We start from the raw sequence: 26660 nt of genomic DNA on the forward strand, positions 1-26660 counted from the left end.
CAGTGATTTGTGCTTCTCGTGTCCTAGCGTTGCTAGAACCATTGGTTCTAGCAACACTGTTTTGTTATATGACGTCATGACGCTTGTACTTGCGAGTTTGGCCTGTGGCGGCGATACCTGTATTTTGGTTCTTGCTCTTTTCTACGTTACAAGAGCTTTGCTGTCAGTATGAGTGGCGTTTTTGTAATCAGGAGCTGGTATTCTGTCGATACAAGCCAACTTCAATTTCTCCTCAGTGTCCCTTTAACGTGCACTGATATTGCACAGTACATGGACCTCTGTAATTTCGCCTCCATTGAAATTGGCCTGCCGCGGCCCGGATCGAATTTCATCCTGTATTTTCCCAAGTACTCTTCAATCAGATTGCTGAAACTGACCATGCTTTCATTGTCCAACATCCTCTGAATCCTTGTTCAACTACATTTGGTTATAAAAGTTCCACCTTCTGGATGACACTCTGCACAATGAAGCAAAAAATGGAACCAAAAGCGCTGTTTCAAAATGAATCGAACACGGGAAGAGAAAGCCTCAGGGTGCTTGCCAACGTTTCGACAAGAAGACTTGTCTTCATCTGGGCAAGGAGACAGTCCCTTGCTCACATTGTGAGTAGTATCAAGAAATTATCAGCCTACCCTCTCTCTACCATGTTTCAAAATAAGAAGTTTCAAAACTTGTTGACAACATAGGAGAGAAGCTAACATTGAAAATTGAAAAAATTGTCTGAACTCACTGAGTCTCCATTATCAGAGCAGACCGCACATCAGCCTTCACAAGCTTAACTCTTTCGCTACCGCGCCATAGGCCATCGATCGCATATGATCGATTCAAATCGCCCGCGCAAAAACGCTCATTTTGGAGAGTCGTGTACGTGCTCCGCCATCTAGCTAGCGAGCTCAACAACTGCTCTTTCGATTGCAGCCTTGGTTTCAGTGTTTTGACATGAGGGGGCGCCGTGAAAAATAAAACTTTGAACGGCCGCAGCGGCGTCAGCGGGAGAAAATGGCGTCCGCGTCACCGCGCGCTCCTCGAAAACAAAAGCTGACACCGAGTACGTCGGCCGGTTTCGGTTTCGTTTTTTGTGACGAAAGCAGCGGTTATTAGTCGGGCAACAATGTACAAACGTTGGATTTCGGTTTCGACAGCGAGACTTTGCCTCGGGAGCCTGGAACGTCAGCGCGTACTTGCATGCAAGTTCTGTTTTCGTTCGCTGCGGGTTTTCTGCGTTTCATACGGTTTGTAATTGATGAGAGTGGTTTAGTTTTGCGCTTCAGGGTCTTGACAACGTATGGCGAAGGCAGTTTGCCAAATGCTCAAGGTCGCGTCGCGTTTTTCAACCAAGACGACAGCTAGGTGTCCATATCGGCACATCGCTGCGGAGCGGCGCTAGGAGATTAGCTCGACTTCTCGACTTTTTTTTGATGCTCTTCATGGCAGAAATGATGAAGATCGTGTGCGGAAACGCTAATAAGTATGCATGGATGAAGATTTTCAGCAAGTTCGGCGTGACGGCTCATGGGAAGACGTGAATCTGTTGGAGATGCTGATGTTCATTGGAATCATCATATACATTGGAATTGTTGACCTGCCGCGACTTTATTTCTACTGAAATACCAGAATAATCTATTCTGGCCCTCTGCCATCACAAATCATTTCTCAAAATTGGTTTTTCGCTTTTTTTTTTGCACGTAACGGAGCCGGATGATTCAGTGGCGGCAGCATCTATTGGCAAGACTTGGAAAGTGTCCTCGCTTTCGAACCACATCGCTAAAACTTATTTCTTTGATTCTGATGTTCTAGAGCTTGTCTAAAATGCCAAATTTAATCAGCTGGCTTTCAAGGAGCAGCTCATTCAAGAAATCTTCGGGTATGATGAGGGAAATGAAGTCCACGCCCCCAATCCTCCCATAGAATCCATTCAACACCAACCGAAAAAACTTAAAAAAAGAAGAAACTGCAAGCTCGGCTATCAGAGAAAAAGGGAGGAACAAAGATAAAACCTTATGTGAAGCACTTGTCAGTCTATCTCTGCTTCACATCTTCACCCCTGATTGCTCTTCACAGTGGCACCACAGTCATGACCCCTGACTTGACAAGCCATGGAAAGTGCAGTAAATTTTTCTCATAGCTGAAACTGTGAATAATGACAGCTATAAACATGTGCAACAGTTTGTATATTCCAGTTTTCCTCTAATCAAGTTCTGGCTTAGTGCAGCCGGTAATTTTTGTTTTTGCTATATACTTTTTTTGTGTTTTTAGCAAATTTCACAAATAAATTTTCATTTACTTTCACACACACAACTCTTCTGTTTGTTTCATTCAGAAGTGTAACTAATAAGCTACAATTTCATGCATTGCAATATGTGCTGGGTGCATTAGTTCTTGTGAAAAAAAAATTTTCTTTCCGTACACTCCAAATCGTCCATTTTTCTACGGTAGCGAAAGAGTTAATTCAGGAGGGCATGCCCAAGTGCCTTCTGCATTAACCCTTTGAAGGTTTTTGCCGTATATGTACGGCGGCGGTTTTCTGTCCCGCAAGGTCTCTGCCGTATGGGTACGGTTTCGATCTTCCGTTTGAAATTTTGCGCCAAAAGAACAATGCGTGCTCACTGGGGGGTGCTGCCGCCTCTTAGGACTTACAAGAAGTGTTTGAATTTTGTGCTGCCTTCTTACGGAGATTAGCAGAACTTATGTCTAGCTTTAGCGCGGCGGCACAGACTGCGCTAACACCCCTTTTGTAGTTTTGGTTTCGCCGCGTGATCACAATGGAGTCGCGCCAAATTTGAGTTTTCTTTTTGTCAGCACTATCTTGCAGGGGCTGCCGAAGTTGATTTCTATCTTTATTGGCGCTGCTCTTAGCTTGCTTATCACCGTTGCTCGCGAGGTATTCTCGCCCTCTGTGGCAACGGGCCTACACGGTTTCGATTCCGCCGCGGGATCGCAACGGAGTCGCGCGAAACGTGTTTTCTCTTTGTGGGCACTGTTTTGCAGAGGCAGGGAAAGTTGATTTCTATCTTTATTGGTGCTGCTCTTAGCTTGCTTATCACCGTTGCTATTCTATTCTATTGAACATTGTCCAGTTGTGAGTGATGCTGTCACCAAAACTCTGTTCCTAATTTTTTTTTACTATTTATTTTCGATTATATAGATTTTGTAGATTCAAGATATGCAATAAAGTAATTTGACCACCTGGGAAAGTTTTCTTCAAAATAATTCGACCCTCAAAGGGTTAAAAACCTACCCGTCTATGGACACCATTCTGTCACAGCATATATTTCACTTAAAGGGGCACCAAGGGAAAACAATAACAGAAACAAGTAAGTACACAAAACCGAGAGAAGGATGTTAATGATGCCTAACTGCTACAAATATAATTTGCAGATTTAAAGAAAAAAAAAAAGCTGACAATCTTGATGGCGCTGAACTTCTAGCAAGAATCCATTCAAAGCCACTGTCTGTCGCCTCATACCCTTTCTTGTATTCATATCATCCAGGCAATAATATGCCCACTGCCAAACTGCAGCACTGCATTATTAGCAAGATTTGACAGACATCGCCGTAGCTCAGTTGGTAGAGCACCGGACACAAATTTCGGATGTCGTGGGTTCAGCCCCCACCCCCGGCGGCATGTGGTTGTTTTTCCTTCTGCTTTTATTAATCTTCCATTTACAAAAAAAAAATAATTAAAAATATACATCCCCTATGCTCCTTGGTTTCGGTGACTGTTGGCTTCCATCATGTATGTCATAACGAGCACCTCTTTCCATTCCCTTGCCTGCTGAATAGTTCAACAAGGTCCTCGAATCTGGCACTCTTGATGCCATAGGTACAATAAGAGGGTTCTTGCACAGCTTCCGCCCTCACCGTTCAACTACATTTCTACATGGCACTCGCAGTAGTACAGGAAGTATTACGTCCGCCACTATGGCCGCAGTACTGAGGAGTGTCGCCGCACTGTGGAGGAAGGGGCTAACTGTGGTGGTGACACTCCGCTTGTCACTCGAGCCTTTGTGTTTGAAATGGTGCAGGTGGCGATGCAAACATGCTTGCCCTTCACTCTCACACAATTCGCAAGTGCAACATTCCTACGCACATCAATACACGCTATTGCTGTGCATATTGATACATGCATTTTTTTATGCTCAGACAATGTTTGTATTTTTTCCCCAATTACCTGCTAGTTAATTCACAGTGTCAATCCAAAAATTAATCGATGCCACAAAATATTGGCTGTGTTTATTTCTTCATCACTGCTCCCATTTAAAAAAAAAATGTCACGGCTTGTTCTTCTGCTTCATCTCATAGAAATAAATAAGTAAATATATTTACTAAGTCCTTTATGTGGCGGTCTATTGAGTTATCTGTTGTATAGAAGAGAGAGCTTGACACCAAGGTAAGGCATGAAAATGTGCATGGGTGGGCTGGCATATCGGCCCACTGCTCTGAGTGCCGATGACATAGAGATGCCAGTGTACTATCAGCCAGTGTACATAAAGTTTCATGTTCAGCATAGCTGCTTCCAGAAAGTTATAGAATGTCAAGGACACTGAAGACATTGAAAAAAATTTCCTCATGGTGAAGAATTCTTGCATACACAGCATTCCGTACAGCTGCAATCAGTGCAATCTCCGAGACCACTGGCATAGAGAGCAAACTTTTGTTACTTTTACAATATAAAATAAGGACAAATCCCAAATAGCACGAAACTAAAAGCAACTTTCAGAAAACTAGCCTGAAATCTGGCACAGTGCCAGCCTTTACAAGGATCTCAAAAAAAAGTTACCAGCAGCTGCAGCAATGCTGTTCTCAAAAAGTCTCTCCAGAGCTTTTTCATTCCTCAGCTGCATTGCGGCCACCAGATGTTCCAGAGATTTCTGTTAACGGAAGAGAGAGCAGCATTTTATTCATTCCACAATGGTCAGTAAAAGAAAAGGCAACACTTACTCACAGCTGCCCACGGCTACCTCTGCTGACAAACCTCAGGCTGCACGAATGCATTTTCTCTTGGTGATCATAATGATGCTTCCCATCACATTAAGAGAGACAGTATCATGATGAGATAAACTGCATGAACTTGAGCATGAAACTTTTGTTCAAGGGGGGACATGGGTCTTACAGCGTTTTTTTATTTACAGACCAAATGCAATGAAACTGCACATACTTATTCAGTTTTTTCTGCTGATTTCAAATATTCAATTTGTTTATTTCTAGGCTAATTAGTTACTGGGATATTAATATATATCATGCCATTGTCTGCTCAAACAATAGAAAAAAAATGGGCCACCAGAAATTTAATTTTAATATGTGGGTAGATACTACAATGTGTGAGGAATGCAACGCTGGAAGCAGTTTTCAGTTTTTTGTCCGTGTGGACAAATGGGCATAATAGTTAGTTCTCCAGTGAGTTAACTAGACATAAAAAAAAAAAAAATTGCTGCCACTGCATGATACTGCTGTTCCCTGACCATAGGCTAGAACAACACAGTTGGCATCACACTTGTGCAGAACGTTTGAGTAGTGCGCACCAGACAATAAAAACTGATATTAGACAGTAGCGAACAGTTTCGGGGCAAAGTGCTCATGCCCATCTGGCTTGTGCATCCATGTGGCTTTACTTCCATGCAAGTGTTGCCTCTTGTGCCAAGCATTTGCGGCCAGATGCCATTTTGTTTGCAGAGCAGTATGTCGCTTGAGCACTACACAAAGGTGACACAGACTGCATAAAGCATGAGAATTAAATGATTTTGACCATTAAGATATTGTGACCTCCGCTAAACGTGAAGTGTTTCCTCACATCAGCACTTTGGAGCATACACTTACTTTAAAGCATGGGCAGTACAAAGTTTTGAAAATGTTCTTGAAAGAGTTTCAGCTTGCAAACTGCACGAATATTGCACAAGAGCAGCTGCAATGGTAGTATAGGCATTGATACAACGCCAATACCATTTCAATGTAGGCATGAACTCATAATCGCACACTTTGCTCCTCGTAAATATGAATATACCCACTCAAATCCCCTGTGCTGCAAAAATTTGGCATTGGGACTATTACCAGCTTTCAGTGCAGTAAACAGCAACCTTTACATTAAGGACCCTTAGCCCAGCAGGTTTTGAGCAGGTTGCCTTTACAACAATTGCTGCCTTGGAATTTTTCAAGCACTTTAGGCAGGAACTATGTCTAGTGCCTCAACAATAAAAGAGAGGTGTGGATGTGATAGTGTTGAGCCTTTTTAAAACCAAGACGAAGGTGCACCCTTGACACTAACATTCAAAATTAGTAAAATACTTGACTGCACTAACATTCAAAATTAGTAAAATACTTGACTGCACCTCAAAACGCTAGAGAACACACATACTAATCTGCTCGGGGACAGTCTGCAACAAATTACTGCATATAATTGTTTTGACAATCACGTCCTTAGCATTACTAAAAGCATGACTTGCAAAAGCAAAAAGCAAAAATGCGGCAGCAGACCCCAGCACACATGCCTCTGCACACTCACTGGTAAGTTCTTGAGCAAATCTAGGAAGCAACAGTGATTACATGAATGAGGCAGCATTTGGCTGAAAATGCAGGAAGTTATACTGAGCACTGTAAATCGTGAAGGGCAATGTTTACTCGCACCACCGTCAAGCCCTGAAATATTTGCATGTGGTGTAGGCCACAATGTTCGGGATAGTGACTTTTTTACAGCCTGCCAAAGTCTTAAGATAAAAGAAGTATAAAGAGGGCATTCAAATGGCTTAGAAGCAATGAATGAGCAACCCCCACATTTTAAAGTAGCGAGTGCACAGTCAACATCAAATAACGCCTGCACTTATGAGCAGATTGAGAGAGAACACTCAGAAGTAGCCGAACCTTATTCTCAATTATTTTTACACTGCACTTTCTTTCCTTCAATATGTCAGTATTATATAACACTAGCATTAATAAGACAATTTCATTTATCTAAAACTATATATGCCTGTGCAATGGTTCTTGCGACGTAAAGCACACCAACTACAACATAAAAGCAGCAGCCATATGGTGTACCATTAATGAGTCATGACCTCAATAAAATTTTGCAAAGAATGAAAAATGGAACTTTAGGTTTGTTTTAATCTAAACTTGTAGTAAAAAAAAATTTTGTTTTCAGCACTAGTGAAAGTTTGTGCTATTACTCTAGACAGAATTAAAATTGAACCAATTTCTATTTTTACATGCACAAAATAGGAAAATACTTTCCTCCATGCAAGTTCAGTTATAACCAAGCAACTATGCAAGATACTGATGAATACTTAGTGAAATAGGATCATACATTTGGAGACCTGCAGCCAGACACGTATTTCAAATTATTTTTCAGATATACGCATTCACTCACAAGCAGCTATACAAACTATTTCCAGCTTCCATAAGTGATATAATAAAAAAAAAACAAGAAATATGACTTGTACAAAGCTGTTTTAATTCAGATACTTTGAAACTTCCGACACAAGATAGACCAACTAAAGATTTATTTACATGAACTGGAAGAGCGAAAATAATGAAATCTGAAAAACATCAGAGATACCATTTCCCTAATACTACCACAGTTATTCATTCCATTCATTACACTTGCTTGTTCAGGAATCTCACAACCATTTTAAGACCCCTTGGAAGACAGCACATGGAAAAATCCATGGAAGCAGCCATAAAAAAAATAACCATGAGATCTCACAAAGTGTGCAGCAGCACAGCATTATATATACGTCAAGATTTAAGTGATACACTCAGTCAATAAAACATACCTTCAGTGAACTACTGTAGATTAAAATTTCTTCTTTTGGCACAAGGGAGCTTAATTTAGTAGCAAACGTTTCCAGGAGTTGGTCTAAGTAACTGCTCACAGTTGCTTTCAGAGTGGCGCTCGTGGTTGGCACAGGGATGCCTTTCATATAGCCTTCGGCATCAAGCTGCAAAAGACAAATTACTTCAAGATCACTTAAAACTACAGATGAATCTTGATCAAACAAATCTCACGGGGTGACAAAAAATGCTCGTATCATACGAAATTCATATCATCCAACACCAACAAAATTTGCATGTGGAATTTACGCGGATCTGCTTCCAGCTGACGAAGTTCACTTAGAGCCGTGCGCCACCACTGACTGGCGGCACGCAGCGCGCGACTGGAGATCGCAGCATCAGCTATGTACAGGCAGTAATCAAGTACTTGGTGTCAGAGGCAGCAGTCAAAGCTCACACATTTGTATCATCCACAGTGGAGTGGACGGTTGTAACATCCAAATTTCTGCCCACTGCACACAATGTACTCTGGCCAGGGCATTTTACAAATTGTATCATCCCAAAATTCATATAACTGGGATCGTATCATCGAGATTCTACTGTTATGCACTTTTATGCAACAAAGCTATGCCTTGGCAAAGAGGCACATTGTTACAGCCCCAGATTAGTCCTGATCAGATGGGCTTTAATGTGCACCAAAACTTCTACACACAGGCACTGACATCTTTAGCCTTCACTGAAATGCACCTACTGCTACCAGAAAAAGGCCCCGGAAACTCGTGCTCAGCAACAGGATGCTATAGATGCCCTGCACTATTGCAGGATCTATAAGGTCTTTTATTTATAACACAGAAGCATGCAAATTTTTTAAACTTGAGCCCTTCATGTAAAAGGCAAGAAGGCACCATAGACAAGGTAAAAAAAAGGAATCCAAACCAAAAGCACATTACATTTTCTAAAAAAAGAAAAGTGAGTTCACATGCGTGTATATGTACACACACGTACGCAAGTAGATTATAGTACTGCACTTGCTAACATATTTCTAAAAAAGAGCACAGCAAAAAACTGTCCACCTGTTTTGCACAACAGATCATTGGACAAAAAGAAAAAGGGCTGCTGGCTCCATTCATTCCTAACCACTTAGCAATTAAAGTGACTGCTATAACCAGGGTCTGAATTCAAGAACATTGGGCTGAGATCGCTTGACAATCCTTGTGGGAAAGGTGGGCCCTCCTTCAGCCCATAGCCAGCATGCTGTAGAAGTGCCAGACCATTTTGCCTGAACAGTTTTCAGAGTTGAGTGGTTAATTAAACTCAAGGCGCAAGGAAACTCGGGAACGCACACCAGAACCCAGAAACTGCACATCTTGAAGATGATGATTTGGTTCTAATGGCACAAGGGCAGCTTTTGGCCAAGGAGAGCCATGACACTAGGTGTTCTGGTCGACTCAATGTGGGGTCAGACAACCATTTTCCAAGCATTTCACCCCACAGAAGCCATGCGCCAGACCAAGGGAAAGCTTGTACCTGGTGGCAAGGAATCCAACCATGCACCTCCCGCATACGAGGCATATGCTCAGACAACTAGGCCACCACTGAGGTGAAACTTCATATTTTAAATGGACAACAGCAGCAAAAGCTTCGAAGTCAGCCTAAGCAATTGCATCCCACAAAGTGTGGCCCATATGCTCTCTCTCACAGAGTACTTTCATTTTTTCGCCTCCAGTTTGCACTAGCTTGCAGTTCAGTGGAACTGATACATGAAGGCTAAGCGGGTTATGTCTCACTGGGAACGCTGTGTATGCTGCAGCATTCCACAGCCAGCGTTGCATCTTGATGTGTTGCTAAGCAGCATGAAAGGATTGACCCTGCTCGCATTGTAGCCCAAGTTTCCACTCTTCGTTCATTTCATGAGCAGTCTCATTGTGTTCAGCCAGCAATGCAGGGTGCTGTGCCCCTCTGATAGCAACCTCTGACGTCACTCTGCCATTAAAATGATACCTGGACACTTTACAATACTTCTTGATAACATTCAGTAAGCTTCTTTATAGTGTAAAATTTAAATTAAACTGTCATATCAGATTTCTTCCAGTGAATGCAGTAATATTATTCAAGAAATTGCACCCACATTAGTAGCCTACAAACCAAAGTTTATTATTATTACTACTATATGATTCCCCTTTCCTTATTTAATGCCTGCCTGGCCTTATGGGTCTAGTAAAAATTATGCCGATGACAAGTCAAGTAAAACTGATGTACAATAGTACATCTTTCTTTTTATAGCTAGGTTTTGTGAAAGAGTATTTGTTTTCAATTTAAACAACCTGCACGCATATTCAATAATATTTGGAAATAGCCTATTCAGTTCACAACCGATTTTTATTATTCGTATTAGCTCCCCAAATAAAAATTTTATATACTTCCATTGGTGAACAATTACACAACACACATTCTGTGGACCGCACAGAATTCATACATAGCAAAAAATGAGGAGATAGCAGCTTGCATTATACCGACACACGCCAGTCTAAGACACTCATTTTACCTTAGTGCTGCACTTTCAGAATGAATGACACAAGTCATATCTCTACAGGCATTTAGCATAATGTAGAAGGTGCCCTAGCTCAACGATGCTCCTCAGTACAAAAAAAAACAGGAGGCATTTGTTTCTTTTACCACAAGCACCTCAACATTCCTGTACTTTGGGATAGCAAAATCTGTTTCACTGTTAATCAATCCCACTTGTTACCTGTCTGTGTACAAAACCCCTTCAATCACAAACAAAATTTGCTAAGAGGAAAAATTTACTGCATAAATCATGGTCAGGAGACCGGCTGGATGTGAAGTTTAAAAAATTAAGCAAAATTTTTCACACTTGAGCACATTTTTACTGCATCCACATTTGTTGACAGCACACCTCAAAGCTGCTACATATACAAAAGCACTACAGCACTTTCTTGACTTTTCTAACTTGTTGTTACACATCAATAAAGGTTTATTTATGACAGAATATGTTTCACAGAAATGTTCTGTGGTGTATTAATTGTGAAAGATAAAAACAAGTGTTTTGTGAGCACAGACAGGAAAAGATTCCACATCTCCTGCACCACACAGCTCTTTGATGAGCAGCCTTCAGTCTGCCCTGTTGCACAATTGGCGTGCTCACATGCTGGGGCCACTGAGTGCACCCATCATAGCGCATTGTACTTGTCAGAAGTGGCTCAGCATTATGAGGCTTCTTTGGGACCATCTGCTGGCTTTCACTGCCCATTCACCTGCGCTTCTTCAGAGGCGCTTTCAGCAGGCAAATCAAGCTATCAGCAATATTAGTTTGAAAAGTGAACAAACCTAATAAGCTTCTTTTTCTGGCAGTCGCTCTTACTCTGCACCTCTGATGTATTCCAACCAAATGATGCAAGAGCAAATTAGACAAAATGCAAGATCACTGCCTCTGTCCATTTCCTTGTCCTTGTGCGCAACGGACACAGGGACAATAAACAAGTCTAGCTTATGGACGTCCCACCTGCACTTGTTGTATTCGACAATGACTTGAGGGCATTCAACACTGATGTGGAACAGCTTCACTCTACCCTAAAACTGTACCAGCTTCCCCTATGTCTCCGATGACTGAAGCCATGTCGACAGTATCATGATCTCACCAACAGACATGAACAGCGTGCCTGTTTTCAGAAATCCTCTGGTCAGAGCTTGCTCTTCCTCCCCTCTTCAGTTCTTTCTCAGTCTTCACTAAACACCCACAAAAGTGATTCACCCCAACCGTGCCCCTCACCAGAATTCGCATGCATTTCATCATCCAAAAAATCACCGTCAGAGGCCTCACATTGGTTATCTTCAAGACAACACTTCAGCACTCAAATATCCAACTTTCTCCTTTCAAATGCATGGCTTTGAACACCTCCAGTTAATAACGGAATTTCGTACAGTACAGTCGTGAGCAATATGAGAGGGGATGAACTTTTTGCACAGAACTGAATTTTCTGGTTATTTCTCCACTAAATTTGAAGATGACTTTTGGATATTACACGCCAGGAGGAAAACTAATTAGGAAAGAGAAAACTGTCCTTCTCACACATTAATATGGAGTAATCAATAAATGAATCCTCAAACTTTGTTCCCTCTCATATTCTTCACAACTGTACATGCTCATAAAAACAACGCATTGTTGCAAAAAAACGCCATTTTGAGATTTTGAGCATTAAGGCACCCTGTCCACAAATGTGGATGCAAAACTTAGGAAGTCCACCACAGCACTTTTTCTTTGTCTATGACAAAGAAAATTGAAGATTCATTTACGTACTAACTTATTTACACAGTTCACATGTGGGATTGCATCATCTGCAATGAGCTGAAAAAAGAAAATAAACGCTACTTTTTCATTCTGCCATAAAACGTGCAGATGCCCATCTTTACTTGTTACAAACACATTTTGCTGTAGCTGCAAGAGATGGAGCCACAAACTTGACAGGCAGGGCCTATATGTGTTTGGCATGCAATTCAAAGACAGATGTTCACCTTCTGCCTTTGAAAGGGGTTGTGCCCACAGCACCTGAAGGCAACAACTAACCACATCTATTTTAAGCCTTCCCTGTACCATAATTTCCGGTATATACGTTGCACCCCCATGCAAGAAGCAGTATTTCAGATAAAATCACACATAAGTTGCACTGGTGTATAAGCCGCACATATCTATTCGGCAAGTGCTCTAAAAGTAAGCTGAAGATCCCTTAATCAGAGGTTGCAACGAAAGTACAGGCTTGAGGCAGCTGCCGTGCTCAGGCAATTCTCAAACTCTAGCCAGAGTGCCTTCTTTCTGCAGTCTGCATTTTTTGCAGACTTCATCAACCAGCGCACTCGCATAGCTTAGTGCCAGTCCTCGGTAATTTTTTTGCTCACGTCAAACTCGCATTCTCTAGCGCATATTCAACAGCACACTACTTGAATTTTGCATCGTAGCACCTTCAACTCACAGGTGACATCATGTTGAGCAAGAACAATGCATGATGTGCGTGAAACCAAATGGATGTGATGGCAAAATCAAAACTTTAGAGAATATGGCTCAAATGGCTGGACTGGATATGCTGGCAGCACACGCTTCACACTGCACTCAGTGTGGCTGTGGCATGGTTATGCGATTCTACCCGTAAGATAACATTCTAAAATTGCTCCATTTTGTTACACTTTTAAACAGAGACTTTCTTTTCAAACACAGTGATTGGGTACGGCAAAAGATGGCACATGGAAGTGGGTAATTTTCTATTGTATATAAGTCAAATCGCTGTATAAGGCGCACCAACAAAAAATTTTAAACAAAAAGCGACTTATACTCCAGGAAATACGGTACGTAGCAGGTACATAAGAACTATACATATATCCGTTACATACATAGCAGGTAACACTGCGGAGGCTACGGAGGTACTGCATCCGTGGAGCAAAGAGCGGTGTAAAACGAAGTGGTAACATTGAACATCACAGTCAAAGCCATGAGACGCTCAAGTATTCAGGCCCTCTGGCTACAATTTTTCTTAATGTGAACTACTTTTTAGGCACGAATGGAGTGAGAGTTATTTGCCCTACCAGCCACAAATCATACTGCCACATATAATTCTTCCCTCTCGAAGTCTCGATAAAAGTAATACGAAGACGGCACGACAAATGGGGACAGAAAAGACACACAAATAACTGTTCCCGCTGGTCACGCAGTCTTCATATTACTTTCACCATAAGCAAATAGCCCAAACAAAAGTTTTCTCGACGATTCGCAGGATAAAAATCTGGCAAGAGGAAAAATGAAGTCCAGGAGGTGCCAGTCACGACATTTATGACTTGTCGCAACGAAAAATGCCTGTGTTCACTTTGGTTGTATGGCGAACTACTTTTTGGGCACAGACTCCGCATGCATGAATAGGCGTGTTAGCTTTGGCAGCGTTGACTGCTATGTATGAAACGGAGTGTAAGCATGACAGTACACAACTCACACCGCTTAAACATAGCTCTTAACTGGAACTAAATAACCTTCAACAAAGAACTTCTCCATTTGCTCATAGTAGATCGGCTACAAGGAAACAAGGACGTAAAGAGTGAACAGTAATTCATGGTTAGAAAAGGCTCCTTCATGAAGGCTGGTCTCTTCAAATTTACAGTTGCAACTTGCTACCATGACTGTAAAATACTAGCAGCAAACAAAGCTTCAAAAGGTAGTCCCTCAAAGTTTGACCCATTTCCTCAAGTACAACCACAGTGTCTCACTGGTTACAAAACATGTGCAGAGTGTCAGAGGGGCTTACCAAGGTAGAGGAAGCAAGAAGTTGCTCCCATTGCTTTTTTCACAATGCCAACAAGTAGCAGACGCCTTTTGTTCCTTCACTGTGACTGCTATGCTCATATAAGTGCACACTGACACAATGGTTGGGAACAGATGGACAATTTCATGAAATTAACAAATACTGCGACCAACATGCAACACACCAGAGCTTTTGCTATGGTTAGCAAGTATGGCAGAATTTACTAAATGACTAAATCAGAAGGAAAATTACACTAAATTAGAAACTATATTAGAAGACCATATTAGATCAGCAAAACTCAGACTAGCTAACAAAGTCAAGGGAAACTATAAGAACAGCTACTTACCAGAAACTTCTCTTGCAGACTTAGACAGAAAAGCTTGAGCTTCTTAAAATTCATCTCTCTTTGCAAAGAAAATTCGTTGTCCAATTGTCTCGTTAACTGACTGCTGGCAGTGTCTAAGGCATCTGGCAGCCTGAAGAGAGATATTTCATTTGTTACCTCTCAATATAAACAGCAACATCAGCTTCAAACTTTCTAAAAACTAAAAAGTAGCTATACCTTGCACCTAGAGTTAACTAGATCCAACAACAACTAGATCAGTTAGGCTTCTTGAGACCCTTAATATTTGTTTGGCAATATAATCTCAGATACCTTCATCGCTAAGAAATTTGCAGCTAAAGTTGGAATGTTTCTTTCCCACCACTGCAATTCAAACTTGCCAAGTAGGCAACGGCTTTGAATGGTGTAGATCTGCTTTGCTTAATTGGTAAATTGGTTTTTGAGGAAAGAGAATGGCGCAGTATCTGTCTCACATATCTCGGCAGACACCAGAACTGCACCATAAGAGAAGGGAGGAAGGTGGGAGTGAAAGAAGAAAGAGAGAAAGAGGTGCTGTAGTGGAGGTCTCCGGAATAATTTCGACCACCTGGGGATCTTTAATGTGCACTGACATCGCACAGCACACAGCACCTCTTGCGTTTCACCTCCATCAAAACGTGGCCGTCGTGGTCGGGTTCGAACCCGGGTACTCCGGCTCTGTAGACGAGCGCCTTACCACTGAGCCACCACGGCGGGTTTGCTTAATTCACCATGTTGAGTTTTTGTTTTCATCTTTCTTGCATGACAAAAGTGCACTAACGGTAGCAATGCAAAAGCTGCCTTAATATGCGAGTACGTAATCATTTGTTTTATGTTGCCTTCAGCAAAAAACCGCACCAGACATCACCACAGTGTACTTGCGAGCACAGCTGCTGGTTGCGACACTTGTCTAGCATTTTTCGCTCTTTAGCAGCTTAGAAGTGCTCTATTTTTTGTGCAAATAGCCTCTTTGTCATCAAAATTCATCATTCTAGGCCAACTTCAATTCTCCTCAGTGTCTACGACAAAATTATTGCAATAGTTTTCAGAAACAAGAAAACAAACAGTACAATTTGAATGAAGAAAGAGGATAGAAATAAAAGTTTTACCCATGAAGTAACTGTTCAAGAAGTGTGAATGACATCTTTCTTGCTTCCATATGCCGAGCCTAAAAGTACAAGTGAAAATGTTGCAATGTCATCAACCACCACACAAAAATGGGCAAGGAAGGAAGCAAGCTCAAACAGATTTCAAACATGCACCGAACAAATGCCCTTTACTTCTTTGGAGTAAAATGTGCTGCATGAACAGCAAAACAACAAAAAAGAGCAGAGTTTGCGATCTGTCTTTTTTGCAATGACAAAAAAGAGTCAACGAGAGAAGCAGGTCGTTCTTCTTTGCAAAGAGCTACTGCTCTGCAAAACTGGCTGGCTTATGACCTATTTAAGGCTGCATAGTTCCACCGTTAAAGATCTTTGGACCTGTAGCCAAACTTTACAACTGGCTTTTTGGTGCTGCTTTCTAGAACGAACCATTATAGGGCTGTTCTATGCAAAAGGAGACACAGTTTTTTTTCCCATTTCGAATTTGGCAGTGAAAATTTAGCTGCCACAAGTCGTAATGTAGGAACATGGTGATTGTCTGGATGAAAAAGCTTTTTTTTTTCACCAACTGACGTGGCATTTCATAAAGCAAGAAAATGCTACACACTAGAGATCACCTAAAAATACTCCGAAAGAAGTATTATTTACAACGAAAGTTATGTAGGCATGTCACACACAATAATATGTCGCCGAAAAAAACAGAGAGCAATGCCACCTTGTTATTCAACAGAAGCTCCCAACTACAGACAATTTTTGACAGTTTCATATTTATTTCAGTCAATTTGGAGTCAAAGTATGGCTATAAAACTAGACGCCTGTAATACTGGACAATCACAGTGGGCCACTGCTTGTAATACCAATGAGTGCAAAGACATGGCGGGAATTATAGCAAGACAACACACTTCACTGCCTGCTGCAGTGTATCAAAAGAGATTTCGAGCCGCAACAACATCAAATTTAACAGACACAGAGGACTGTCTCACAGGAATAAACAACCTCCACTGCCACAATTTCTATGTTTTGCACATGAGGAATGCCAAAGTTCCAAAACTACACCTTTAAGAAAAACCTAACAGTATTTTCAATCTTGCAGATTTTTTTTGTCGCACCTACTGTAGAATAAATTGATAAGATCACGGCAAAAGTTCACAGAGTTCATGCCCATGTCATACTCCCTCATTTAAAAGGCTAACTAAAGTAGAACCTGCTGCACAAAATTCTGCAACAAATGTCGTGCCATTCAAATACAACTTAATATGCATTGACACATGCAGAAACAATCTGAAAATATGCCGTTATATATATATAAAAAAAAACAAGGTTGCAGCCACTTAAAAAAAATACTTTCTTTTTTCTTCCTCTAGTATAAAAATATGCTCAACATCAGTAAACCATTAACAGAATAAATTTATATTATTGAATGGACAATCCACTGTTGGAAATGAGTAAACAAATATTGCCATATTCTTATAGACCTTTCCTTATATAGTAAAGTCTCGTTAATTTGACCCCCGTTAATTCAGAAAACCAGATAATTCGAATGAACAGCTCAGTCCCAGCCAACGCACATGTAAGTGTATGGCATCGGATGCTCACTAATTCAGACGCTATGGGTGCCACACCAATTAATTCGAAAGGACTCCCAAAGGGAGGCTGCGTCCAGGTATGACAAGCGTGGAAAGAGATAGTTGTAACCACCCGATTCAAAACCCGGCTTCCATGTTACACAGTCGCTCACACACCTCTGACATGTGCACAACGATAGGCACGACAATGAATGGACAGCCCCGCCACCGAGAGCAGTCCGACCGCTTAGCTTCGGTCTCAATTTTCTGAGCTTCGTGCCAGCCCACAGCGACGCCAGCTCTACCAGCCAGCACCAGCCAGCCAACCTAACCCAGCTGAGCACCGTTCTGGATACTGGTTGGCGCGTCGCCGGTGTTTTCTCGCTCTCAACCCTTTTTTTTTTTTTTGCTCTTCCCGCTTCAGCACCACTGAGCCATTCCCTTCACTTCCATCAGCATGGTTCCATTTTTCCAGTGCGCTGAAACTGCAAGTTTTTTTATGAAGTTTTTTATGCAGTGAAGCCTCCTCACACACAACGGTGTCGCTTCTGGTAGGTGCGACACTGTAGTGGTGGAGCTCCACCGCATTGCACCATGAAGGATGCGGGAAGCCCTTAAGATTTTGGACAAGTTCTGCTTCGATAGTCCCGACAGTATGCATGCAATAAAGCATTGATGGAAACGTGAAAAATAGTCACTGCCGCATCATTCTCAACTCAAAATTTGGCAAACATTACCCAGTCTTTCACCAAATAGTTTCCGTTATGCAAGCAGTTCTTGGCAAATTTTCAAAGCCATTCGGTAATTTGAACTTCTGGATAATTCTATCATTTTTTCTGGTCCCTTCAAATTCAGACTAACGAGCTTTTACTGTATGACAGTACAATAAGGGCACAACTTGCCGTTTTCACATGAATTTCTGTTTTAAACTGGCAAAGAAAGTCAGGCCAGAGCTGACGGTGGTGCCATGCCACCCTAGGCATAGCGAAACCGGGCTAACGGCATGCTACAACGGCGCCTGAGCCTGGTGGGCGCCGAGTCGCCACATAAGAAACGCGCCGTCGGCATGACTGAGCCTGATTCTAGTTTTTTTGTGCAGCATAATGTTTTGTCCTTTCTGGTGTTAATGTCGAGCGCACCACATGCTCGTGGTACGACTCATGCGTGGTCGTGCAGGCAGTTCTCACCAATCAGCTCCCAGCATAATGTACCGCATAGGCAAAATATGCACACATGAAGCAATTTTTTAGAGCGTTAGCTCTAATACTCGAAATACTCAAGGTCGCGTTAGTATGAAACACAAGGTCATTCAAGTGGGACCAGTGGGTGGTACCATTGGTACACAGATTGCAGCCTACCTAATGGCATAGAATGTTTGGAGTGGCATCAAACGATTCAGCATGTTACGGACTAGCCGAATCAAAGTGTAGCGCATCAAAGGAATTCATACTGACGAGCTTTGGTTCCTCAAACCGTGACTTCTTGAAACTTCAAACGTCCATTACGGCCAAACTAATTGATGTAGAACATTCGAAGTGGTGTCAAATGATTTGCCTTCTTCCGCTGTATACTTTGGCACCAAATGGTACACATCCAGATATAATGAAAAATTTGCACCAGATATAGCGACGATGGCTAATGATGCAATATTCGCTCGATATTGCTAACGCTTGATACTCATCGCTGCCTCAGCATTTTGCTCTTTTTTGGCTGGCTTTTTTCCCCGAATTACCGGCTACTAAGGTGGGGATGAAGCCCTTACACAAGTGCCCTATATGCGGCAATTAAACACCGCCCAGTGCTGTTTGTAAGTGTACAACTGGCTGCAGCCCAGAAAACAATTCCTCCCCCCGAATTTTCTGTTTGAAGTAACATGTTGATGACAGGTTGCTGTCTAATAAATTTCCTAAATGCAAAAAATGAAGGCTCTTTCTGTACAAAATTCTTTAAGTGGCAGATTGACTAGAACCATACGCACAGCTGCTAGATGGAAAAGCACTACACAGCTGCTAGATGGAAAAGCACTACACAGTGCCAGTTCATTTTACAGTGCAAAAACATATTTTTAAATAAGACATTGCGTTTTGTAATGTAAATGAGACATCCAACACAACAAAATGTAGTCATAATGCACAATCATAATATGAGGCATTCAAAGGTCATTGATTTACACGTACCACCAATTCATCATCCCGTATGGCGCCGTACTCATGTTCTTCTAGCAGGGAATTCATTTCACTGATGTAAATTTGAGCACAGTCTTCTGCAGCAGAGTTCATGAGGCGTTCAACAAAAGCAGTCCATCGGCTTGGAACCTGTGCAATAAACAAGAGGCTTCAAAAATTACAAAAGCGTGCTCATTGTCATAAAAGCTGCAAAAGTAAACTTTTGATACGATACAGTCGAAACTGGATATACCGAACTCGAAGGGGATTGCGATTTGCTCGGTATCAATATATCAATAATTTGATACGTAACAAATGGCAGTACATGCTAATTTGTAACCTCGACGCAAACATTTACTGCACTGACGCTAGTGACGCACTTTTTGCAGCGACGTGCCGCCCGCCAGCGTACTGACAGCGCACCGCTCGCTAGGCGTTGCTAGGCTGCAGCGAATGATACTTTGGAACTAGCCACTGCCTATCAGGAGGGCCCTAATCCTGTTACCAGTACAATGTATATAGAATATTCGCTCATTGAAATTAGAGTACCGTTTCTTTTCACAACATCTTTGGTGGCAAAAGTCGGTGAAGCACGCTTGGTGAGGGCTGCTGCTAGGCTTTAGTTAGGTTGACTTTACTGAATGACAGTGATGTGGCATTGAAATTGAGTACCGGAGACCGAAGGGCGCCCTCAAGTGCGTCCTACATTCACATCGTCATGCTGTTCCAAAGCGCTAGCGCTACCGGCAGGTGTTCTAGGTCACGCAGCCTACCCGTCTTCGCACGCGAAAAATGATAGAAAGCACCATTATGGGAAGCGCCACTTGAAAAGGTTCAGCGAGCCATTCGATATACTGAACAACCAGCGAAGTTGAAGTTCGATATCCACTTTCCTATACTCTTGCACAGGATTATTCAAGGGTGTGTTCGATATAGCCAGTAATTCAAAATGACCAGGTTCGATACATCCGGGCTCGACTGTACAATCTCGGCTTTCATGTCCGCAATGTGCAGATAAAAGCTGACCAGCGACTACAACTACTATGATATAATGCCAAAAAAGGAAAATCTTTGAGCCCAATTGGATCCTTTGGAAGTGTGGCATTCCCACTCTACAAACTTTGTCTAAAAATACAGCCTGCTCAATACCATGGTCAAGCTACTTAGTGCTGCATCACTCCTTGACACTAGTATAAATATTCTAGCATTAACAAATGCTGTGTTCACTCTCAAATCTCACACAGAGAAGGTCCCCTCAATGGCTGGCTTTCAGATACCAGTTTAGTGACAACACTTGCCCGTATTATTTATTATTTATAAGCGTGTTAACGGACAACTCATGGGTTTTTAAATGTTAATGTATTTTGACAAAATTTTTACTTTGGTTCTCCCTCTCCATCCTGGAGATTTCCACGAAATTATGTGTCTCTGTGGCATTTCATTTCTGAACAAATCAATTTTGACGTCTGCCATGTCTGTGATCTAAATTAAGGTGATCTTCTATCATAACACTGCATTTGTGACTTTCATGAGCTTAGTTCAGATGATTTTCTATGACAACAGTGTGTTTGCAACATCACAAACATTACCCACACATCTACACCAGCTCCCCACTAGCTGAATTGTCAGGCTTGTATTCGGCTGTCTCAAACACTTCATAAACAGAATCATTGCCTGCACTCACTATTTGCAAATAATACTTGAGGCATAACCACAGCATTATATGAAGCACTGCCTCTGGCCATGAAGCTGAGTTTAAGTTGCTCACATTTTCAGCTTCTAAAATTGCTTCATGAAGTATTTGAAAAAATAATTTGCACTAATGAAGAACTCTGCAAAACAGAATGCGAACATCAACTCAAAATGTTTAAAAAAACTTCAGAGATACCGTTTAAATAAGTTAGCATCTTTATTTGGAGCTCCCTACTCCTCTTGTTTTGTAATAAAGCCACAGTACAAAAAAAAAAATTATGGCACCAAAACAGTGGTTTCATCTGCATGGCTCCTAATGACATTTTTGCCTTCTCTCACCTGCCGGCAAGGGTGAAATACGCTTGTATCCCATCCATCACAGTATATTCAGCTTCCCCATTAACCAGCCTTCTTACTCAAGGTAAGAAGAGATAGCGTTCAAGAGCTCATCATCAAAAAAAAAGATTATGCACTTACACAATTAAGGCTTGCTAAGCATTGTTGCACAAACGCCACCTAATCATGCACGAGTAGACTCAACTCTGGGCATGTGCTGATACTGCATCTTCAAGCATACTATAAATGGTGAGAGCAGAAGGAAAACCCAGAGACGGAGATGACAGCATTTAAGGAACGTGTTTCATGGCCCCTTCACACATCAATAAACACTTGATCAAAAGTGCACAATAGGACTGGATGGTTATAACTGGAAGACTCACATCAGCAAGAGACCCATCATTGGCAGCATCCACAAGCACACGGAGAAGGCCAGCCAGCTCGGTGCCTGTGATTGGTTTGCCTGAAAGTGACATCACACATGTTAATACAATGTACTCTTTTGGAGCCCAGATACTGGGCATGTCATGGTTCAAAAACATAACAGAAACTGAAATAAACCAGAACGACAAAATAATGAGCAGCCTTAAAGAGGAAGGCAAACCATAATGACAAAAAGAAAAGAAAATGCATTTCTTCCTTACTCAGTGAAATGCACAGGCTTTAATACATACATAAAACAAAAAGGTCCGCCAAAGCCTGAGTTGCTTTGGGACATTAAACCCCAATAAACCAAACATAAAACAAAAAAACCATGCTGCCCACAGCAATTTTACAAATGCCATTTTTAGGCATTCATCAAGCAAAGATTACAGTGCTGAACATTGCTTTCTTGCTGCAAGCAGATTTGCTGTCAAGCAATTTGGCGGGCAGCCTCTGTACGCCAAAAGAACTGTTCAGCCCCCATGACAGGGGGCTGAGCACCACCTAGAAACAACGCTGCATCCTGCATTTTCACGGCTTCGTGACCATGCACCAGACAGAATGGTGTGAAGCACGAAATGTTTTGAAGCGCAGTGTTATAGGCAAATGTTACTCAAGGCAGTATCGGGTCCCAGTTCTTATGGTCAATGTCGACACATATAGAAATCGTATCGGCAATGGAGTTATTGAGCCGCTCAGTGAGTTCATTTGTTTGAAGGAGGTAGACAGTTTTTTGGTGACTTGTGCCACTGAGTCTCATTAAATTTTGAGTAAGTGCTACTGTAAATGCCATTCTTCTGTCAGTTAAAACAACTGCAAGGCACCATGACAAAGCACTGTGCTTAAGATGAAGAAGTTAGCAATGTCAGCAGCGGTACTATGGGGAAGGGCCTTCGTCTCCAAGTACCACATGAGGTAGCCAGTGGCGACCACAATGCATCTGTAAACCAGTGATGACATTGGTAATGGGACAAGTAAGTCCACGCCAACCTGCAGGAAAAGGACTGTTTCCAGATCAATGGGCTTCAGTAGTCGGGCCATTCGATAGGTGGAGTTTTCAACCGTTGACACTCATGGTAATTTCTAACATGGTGCTTGACAACTGTTATGGTTCACCCATACTTGCTACCTTTAATTAGTGGACAAATGCTATGACTTTGTGGCCACCGTCACTACAGGAGATCGCACCACGAGTGCAGCTTACTGTATCACCTTTCATCTTCACTCTCTCCCTAAATCTGTCTTTTTCTCTTCCCCTCTGCCCCAGTGTGGAGTAGCAGGCCAGATACTGTTACTCCGGCCAACCTCTCCATCATTTCGCACATCAAAGATGTTTCCCTCACTCCCCATTTTCGGCCACCTTCCAAGTGCTTCACAAAATCCTGTGATAATTTATGTGCAATGATTTGGAGCAGAAATTATGTATTAGTTTCAGTAATATTTTTTTTGCCAGTGATTTCTACAGAAGCAAGTTTAAACCAGACATTTTCTGCAGTATCACCTGATCTACCACTCTTATATTTTTGTAATCAATAAATTTTCGCTTCCCTGTCATATCAAAAGGACTTGCTAGTCATGCTGCTGTGGTAACATGAGCACTGTAGGTATGACCACCAGAGATAAAGCAAAATGTCCAAAGTCACCTACATTTATTAAGCATGAAACGCTTTTATTCCATTCTCAGCAAACTAAGGCAAGCAGTGTCCGGAAACCACGGCGAACCTGAAGCTGAACACGAGGACGAACATGAATGCAATATGAAAGCGAAAAACTTGTGTGGACACTTAGGCTCTGCCTTATAGGTATGACACGACAACGTAAATGAGTCCCTTCAGTACCATGGGGTCCTCTTTGTGTATTACTTCGCAGACACAGATACTATTCTTTCTTCCACCATCACGTAATGCTTAACCTCCCCTTAATAGTACAATGCAAGAGCATTAGAGATTCCTCCCACGCAAGTACTCCTCTGTCGCCTAGATTGTGCCTACATGCCCATACATGTGAAATTGGTCATTCTCGACTTTGCATTTACAGATCATATGTAGTCCTCACACCACTCCTGGTGCAGTGATAAGCGATGCACCACTGACCCGGCAGGCGGCTGTTTTAAACACAATGGGCATGGCTCTGGTGGGCAGTCCCCAGAGAGCAACCTAGGAGCCAGGTGGGCCATCTAGGTCGTGTGACCTTGTGGCGTCATCACAACCTGCCCACCAGATAAAGAGCAAACTGCCCAAGATTGCAAATTAATGAACGGTCGCTCGAGAAGAGCAACCTGCGCCGCACAAGGCCCACCACTGGGAGTACCTGCCATCGCAAGGCAATGGTGCATCGCTTAACCACTGCACCACTGTGCCAGAAGAGGTATGAAGACTCCCATAGATCCATGAACGTAAAGTAGAGATTGACCTTCCGCATATATATAGGAATTAACCCATTACGCTATCGCGCCATACCCTTAAGGCAGAGCTCAAGTGTCTCCTCCAATTTTTTTTAAGACTCAGTAAGTAGAATAGCCATTCCTACTCGCACACAAAATTTCAGGACTCTGTATCCAGTAGATATTAAGAAAAGATACATTAGTGGAAAAGATGAGAAAAACAAACAGCACTAGACAAAATTTTAATCTAGTTTTGAGCTCTATTGCTAGCTGCATCCATTTAAAAGTTGCTCGCAAATTTCATAGCCACAGCTTTTTTACAACTACTCTAAAGCCAATTTCTGTAAACCATTTTCGGAGTCTCACCTCACCTCAAGTCACAAAAGTAGCCAAGGAGACTATGAACACTGCCCAAGCTCCAAAATACCTTACCAATATGGATTGATGGATGTTAGGAGCATCCGCGGGTGTCATCATGGTCAGTATTTTTTAAAAATATTTTGCTAATAAATCTGTCATACAAAAGGTACTACCTAGAAATTCTAACCTCTTTAAATACAAATTCTATTTCCTTCTAGCTATGCCAATTTTGAATTCTGAACTTGAAACTTTAGGTCACCGCGCTACTTTTAAGCCATCAATCTCCCAAATGATTTTTACTAACGTCTACTCCACATGCATTCATATCACCTTCGTTATCTCTTAACCCCACGGCCTTGGGTTAATGACTATGCCTGTCTCAAAATCTGGATGAATAACACCACATTCTTGCAAAATGTGCCCAGTTGTTTCTACAGACTTACCACATGCTGCCCATGTGTCACCATCTTGGTTAAATTTCGTTTGTATCTTCGCATTCTAAGACACCCTGATCTCACTTCAAACATCAGGGTGCTGCCTTAGAATCATCCTAAAACAATTCCTTCCAGATTTGCCCTTTCCATTTTATATATAGGTTTTTGGTGACTTTCTACAAAGGGGTTTTTTTATGGTTTATGGGGGTTTAATGTCCCAAAGCGACTCAGCTGCATGTTGTGTTTAATGGCACATAGGCAACTAAGGCCATCATGCGCCAAGCACAAGGTAGAGGAAAAGTTTCTGTAGAATTTTATAAAAATGTGAAAGGTGATCGGTGGTATAGAGTGCCTAAAACTTTAGCTTCACTACCTATACTCCACTTCATACATAGCGCGCAACGCTGCCAAAGCTAGCACGCCTGTTCACACAGGCAAAGTCCTCGCCCAAGAAGTAGTTCACCTGGCAGCCAAAGTGAACACAAGCATATATATATCGTTGCTACAGATCTTACGTGCCGTGAATGGCAATCTCATGGACTACTTTTTACCTCTTGCCACATTTTTGTTCTCCAACTCATCGAGACTTCGAGAAGAAAGAATGACTTTGGTGGTATGATATGCAGCTGGTAGGGTGAATTGCCCTTAGTCCATCCGTGCCTAAAAAGTAGTTCCCACTCAGTTTAAATTATAGCCAGAGGGTCCAAGTACTGAGCACCTCACAGCTTCGATCATGATTTTCAGTGCTACCACTTTGTTTTCATTCAAACATTCACTGAGGCTTCGAGAAGGATGAATGATACGTGGCGGAGTAATGTGGCTTCGCGAACGCACTACTTCCACAGCCTCCGCTGCGTTGCCTGCTATGTATGAAACAGAGTATCGTGATGACAAAAGAAAGACATTTTAAAAATGGCCACTAGTAAAAGCTTTAAAGAGGGTCGGGTAACCTCAGTAACCATCCTTGGCTGGGCAACGATCTCAAGGCTCCCAACAAACCAAATAAAGACCTCAGCCTTCTTCTCAGGAACGAAAAAGTTTAGGTTTAGGTTTATGGGGGTTTAACGGCCCAAAGCAAATCACGCTATAAGGGGCGCCGTAGTGAAGGGCTCCAGAAATTTCAACCACCTGGGGTTCTTTAACGTGCACTGACGTCGCACAGTACATAGGCCTCGATTTTGCCTCCATCAAAATTCAACCGCCGAGTGCCATAACCACTCAGCCATCGCGGCAGCATAGCGGCTTTTGTGAAACAATACCTAAGTGCTGACATCCCCACCTACGAGCTGTCCTAAAAAGGTGCTACACCTTTCCTGCAACACATTTCATGTTTATATATAGTACTCTCGACAACAAGCTATACTATCAATTATTGGTTCAATCTAGCTAGCAACCTGAAACGAAAATTAAAAGCTCTTTAATCTTGCAGAATGCCACTCTGCAACCCACTACCTTTGTTTACATGTATCTGCTGAAATTCATTTGGAACAAACCCATAGGTCGGCACACTCACTCATGAGTGCACTCATGTCGCCTCACTCACAATCACACTCACGTCTGTGAGTGCGAGTGTGAGTGAGTGGTCGTGATTGTGAGTGGACGTGAGTGTGAGTGTGAGTGAGTGGATGTGAGTGTAAGTGGAGATGTGTGTGAGTGCGAGTGAGTGAATGTGAGCGTGAGTAGAGGTGAGTGGTGAGTGGATATGTTTGATGAGTAGATGTGAGTGGACATGAGTGGCAATGAGGGGTTGTGATTGGACATGAGTGGTTGTGTGT

General features: G+C 42.1%; 1 protein-coding gene across 2 annotated transcripts in view; it reads right to left on the reverse strand.

Moving 5' to 3' along the window:
- LOC149353017 (guanylate-binding protein 3-like) overlaps window positions 1-26660 on the reverse strand; it is a 74476-nt gene that overhangs the window by 20348 nt on the left and 27468 nt on the right. For both annotated transcript variants that reach the window (XM_089582218.1, XM_089582219.1), the window contains 6 exons: window positions 21669-21748; window positions 19270-19407; window positions 15534-15592; window positions 14410-14539; window positions 7764-7928; window positions 4781-4871 (listed from right to left, as the gene is read on the reverse strand). In XM_089582218.1, coding sequence (XP_089438344.1) covers window positions 4781-4871; window positions 7764-7928; window positions 14410-14539; window positions 15534-15592; window positions 19270-19407; window positions 21669-21748 — 663 coding nt within the window. The remainder of the gene's footprint in view (window positions 1-4780; window positions 4872-7763; window positions 7929-14409; window positions 14540-15533; window positions 15593-19269; window positions 19408-21668; window positions 21749-26660) is intronic.

The sequence above is a fragment of the Amblyomma mixtum genome, chromosome 3 (genome assembly GCF_055824585.1).
Source record: "Amblyomma mixtum isolate Tamu chromosome 3, ASM5582458v1, whole genome shotgun sequence".
NCBI lineage: Eukaryota > Metazoa > Arthropoda > Arachnida > Ixodida > Ixodidae > Amblyomma > Amblyomma mixtum.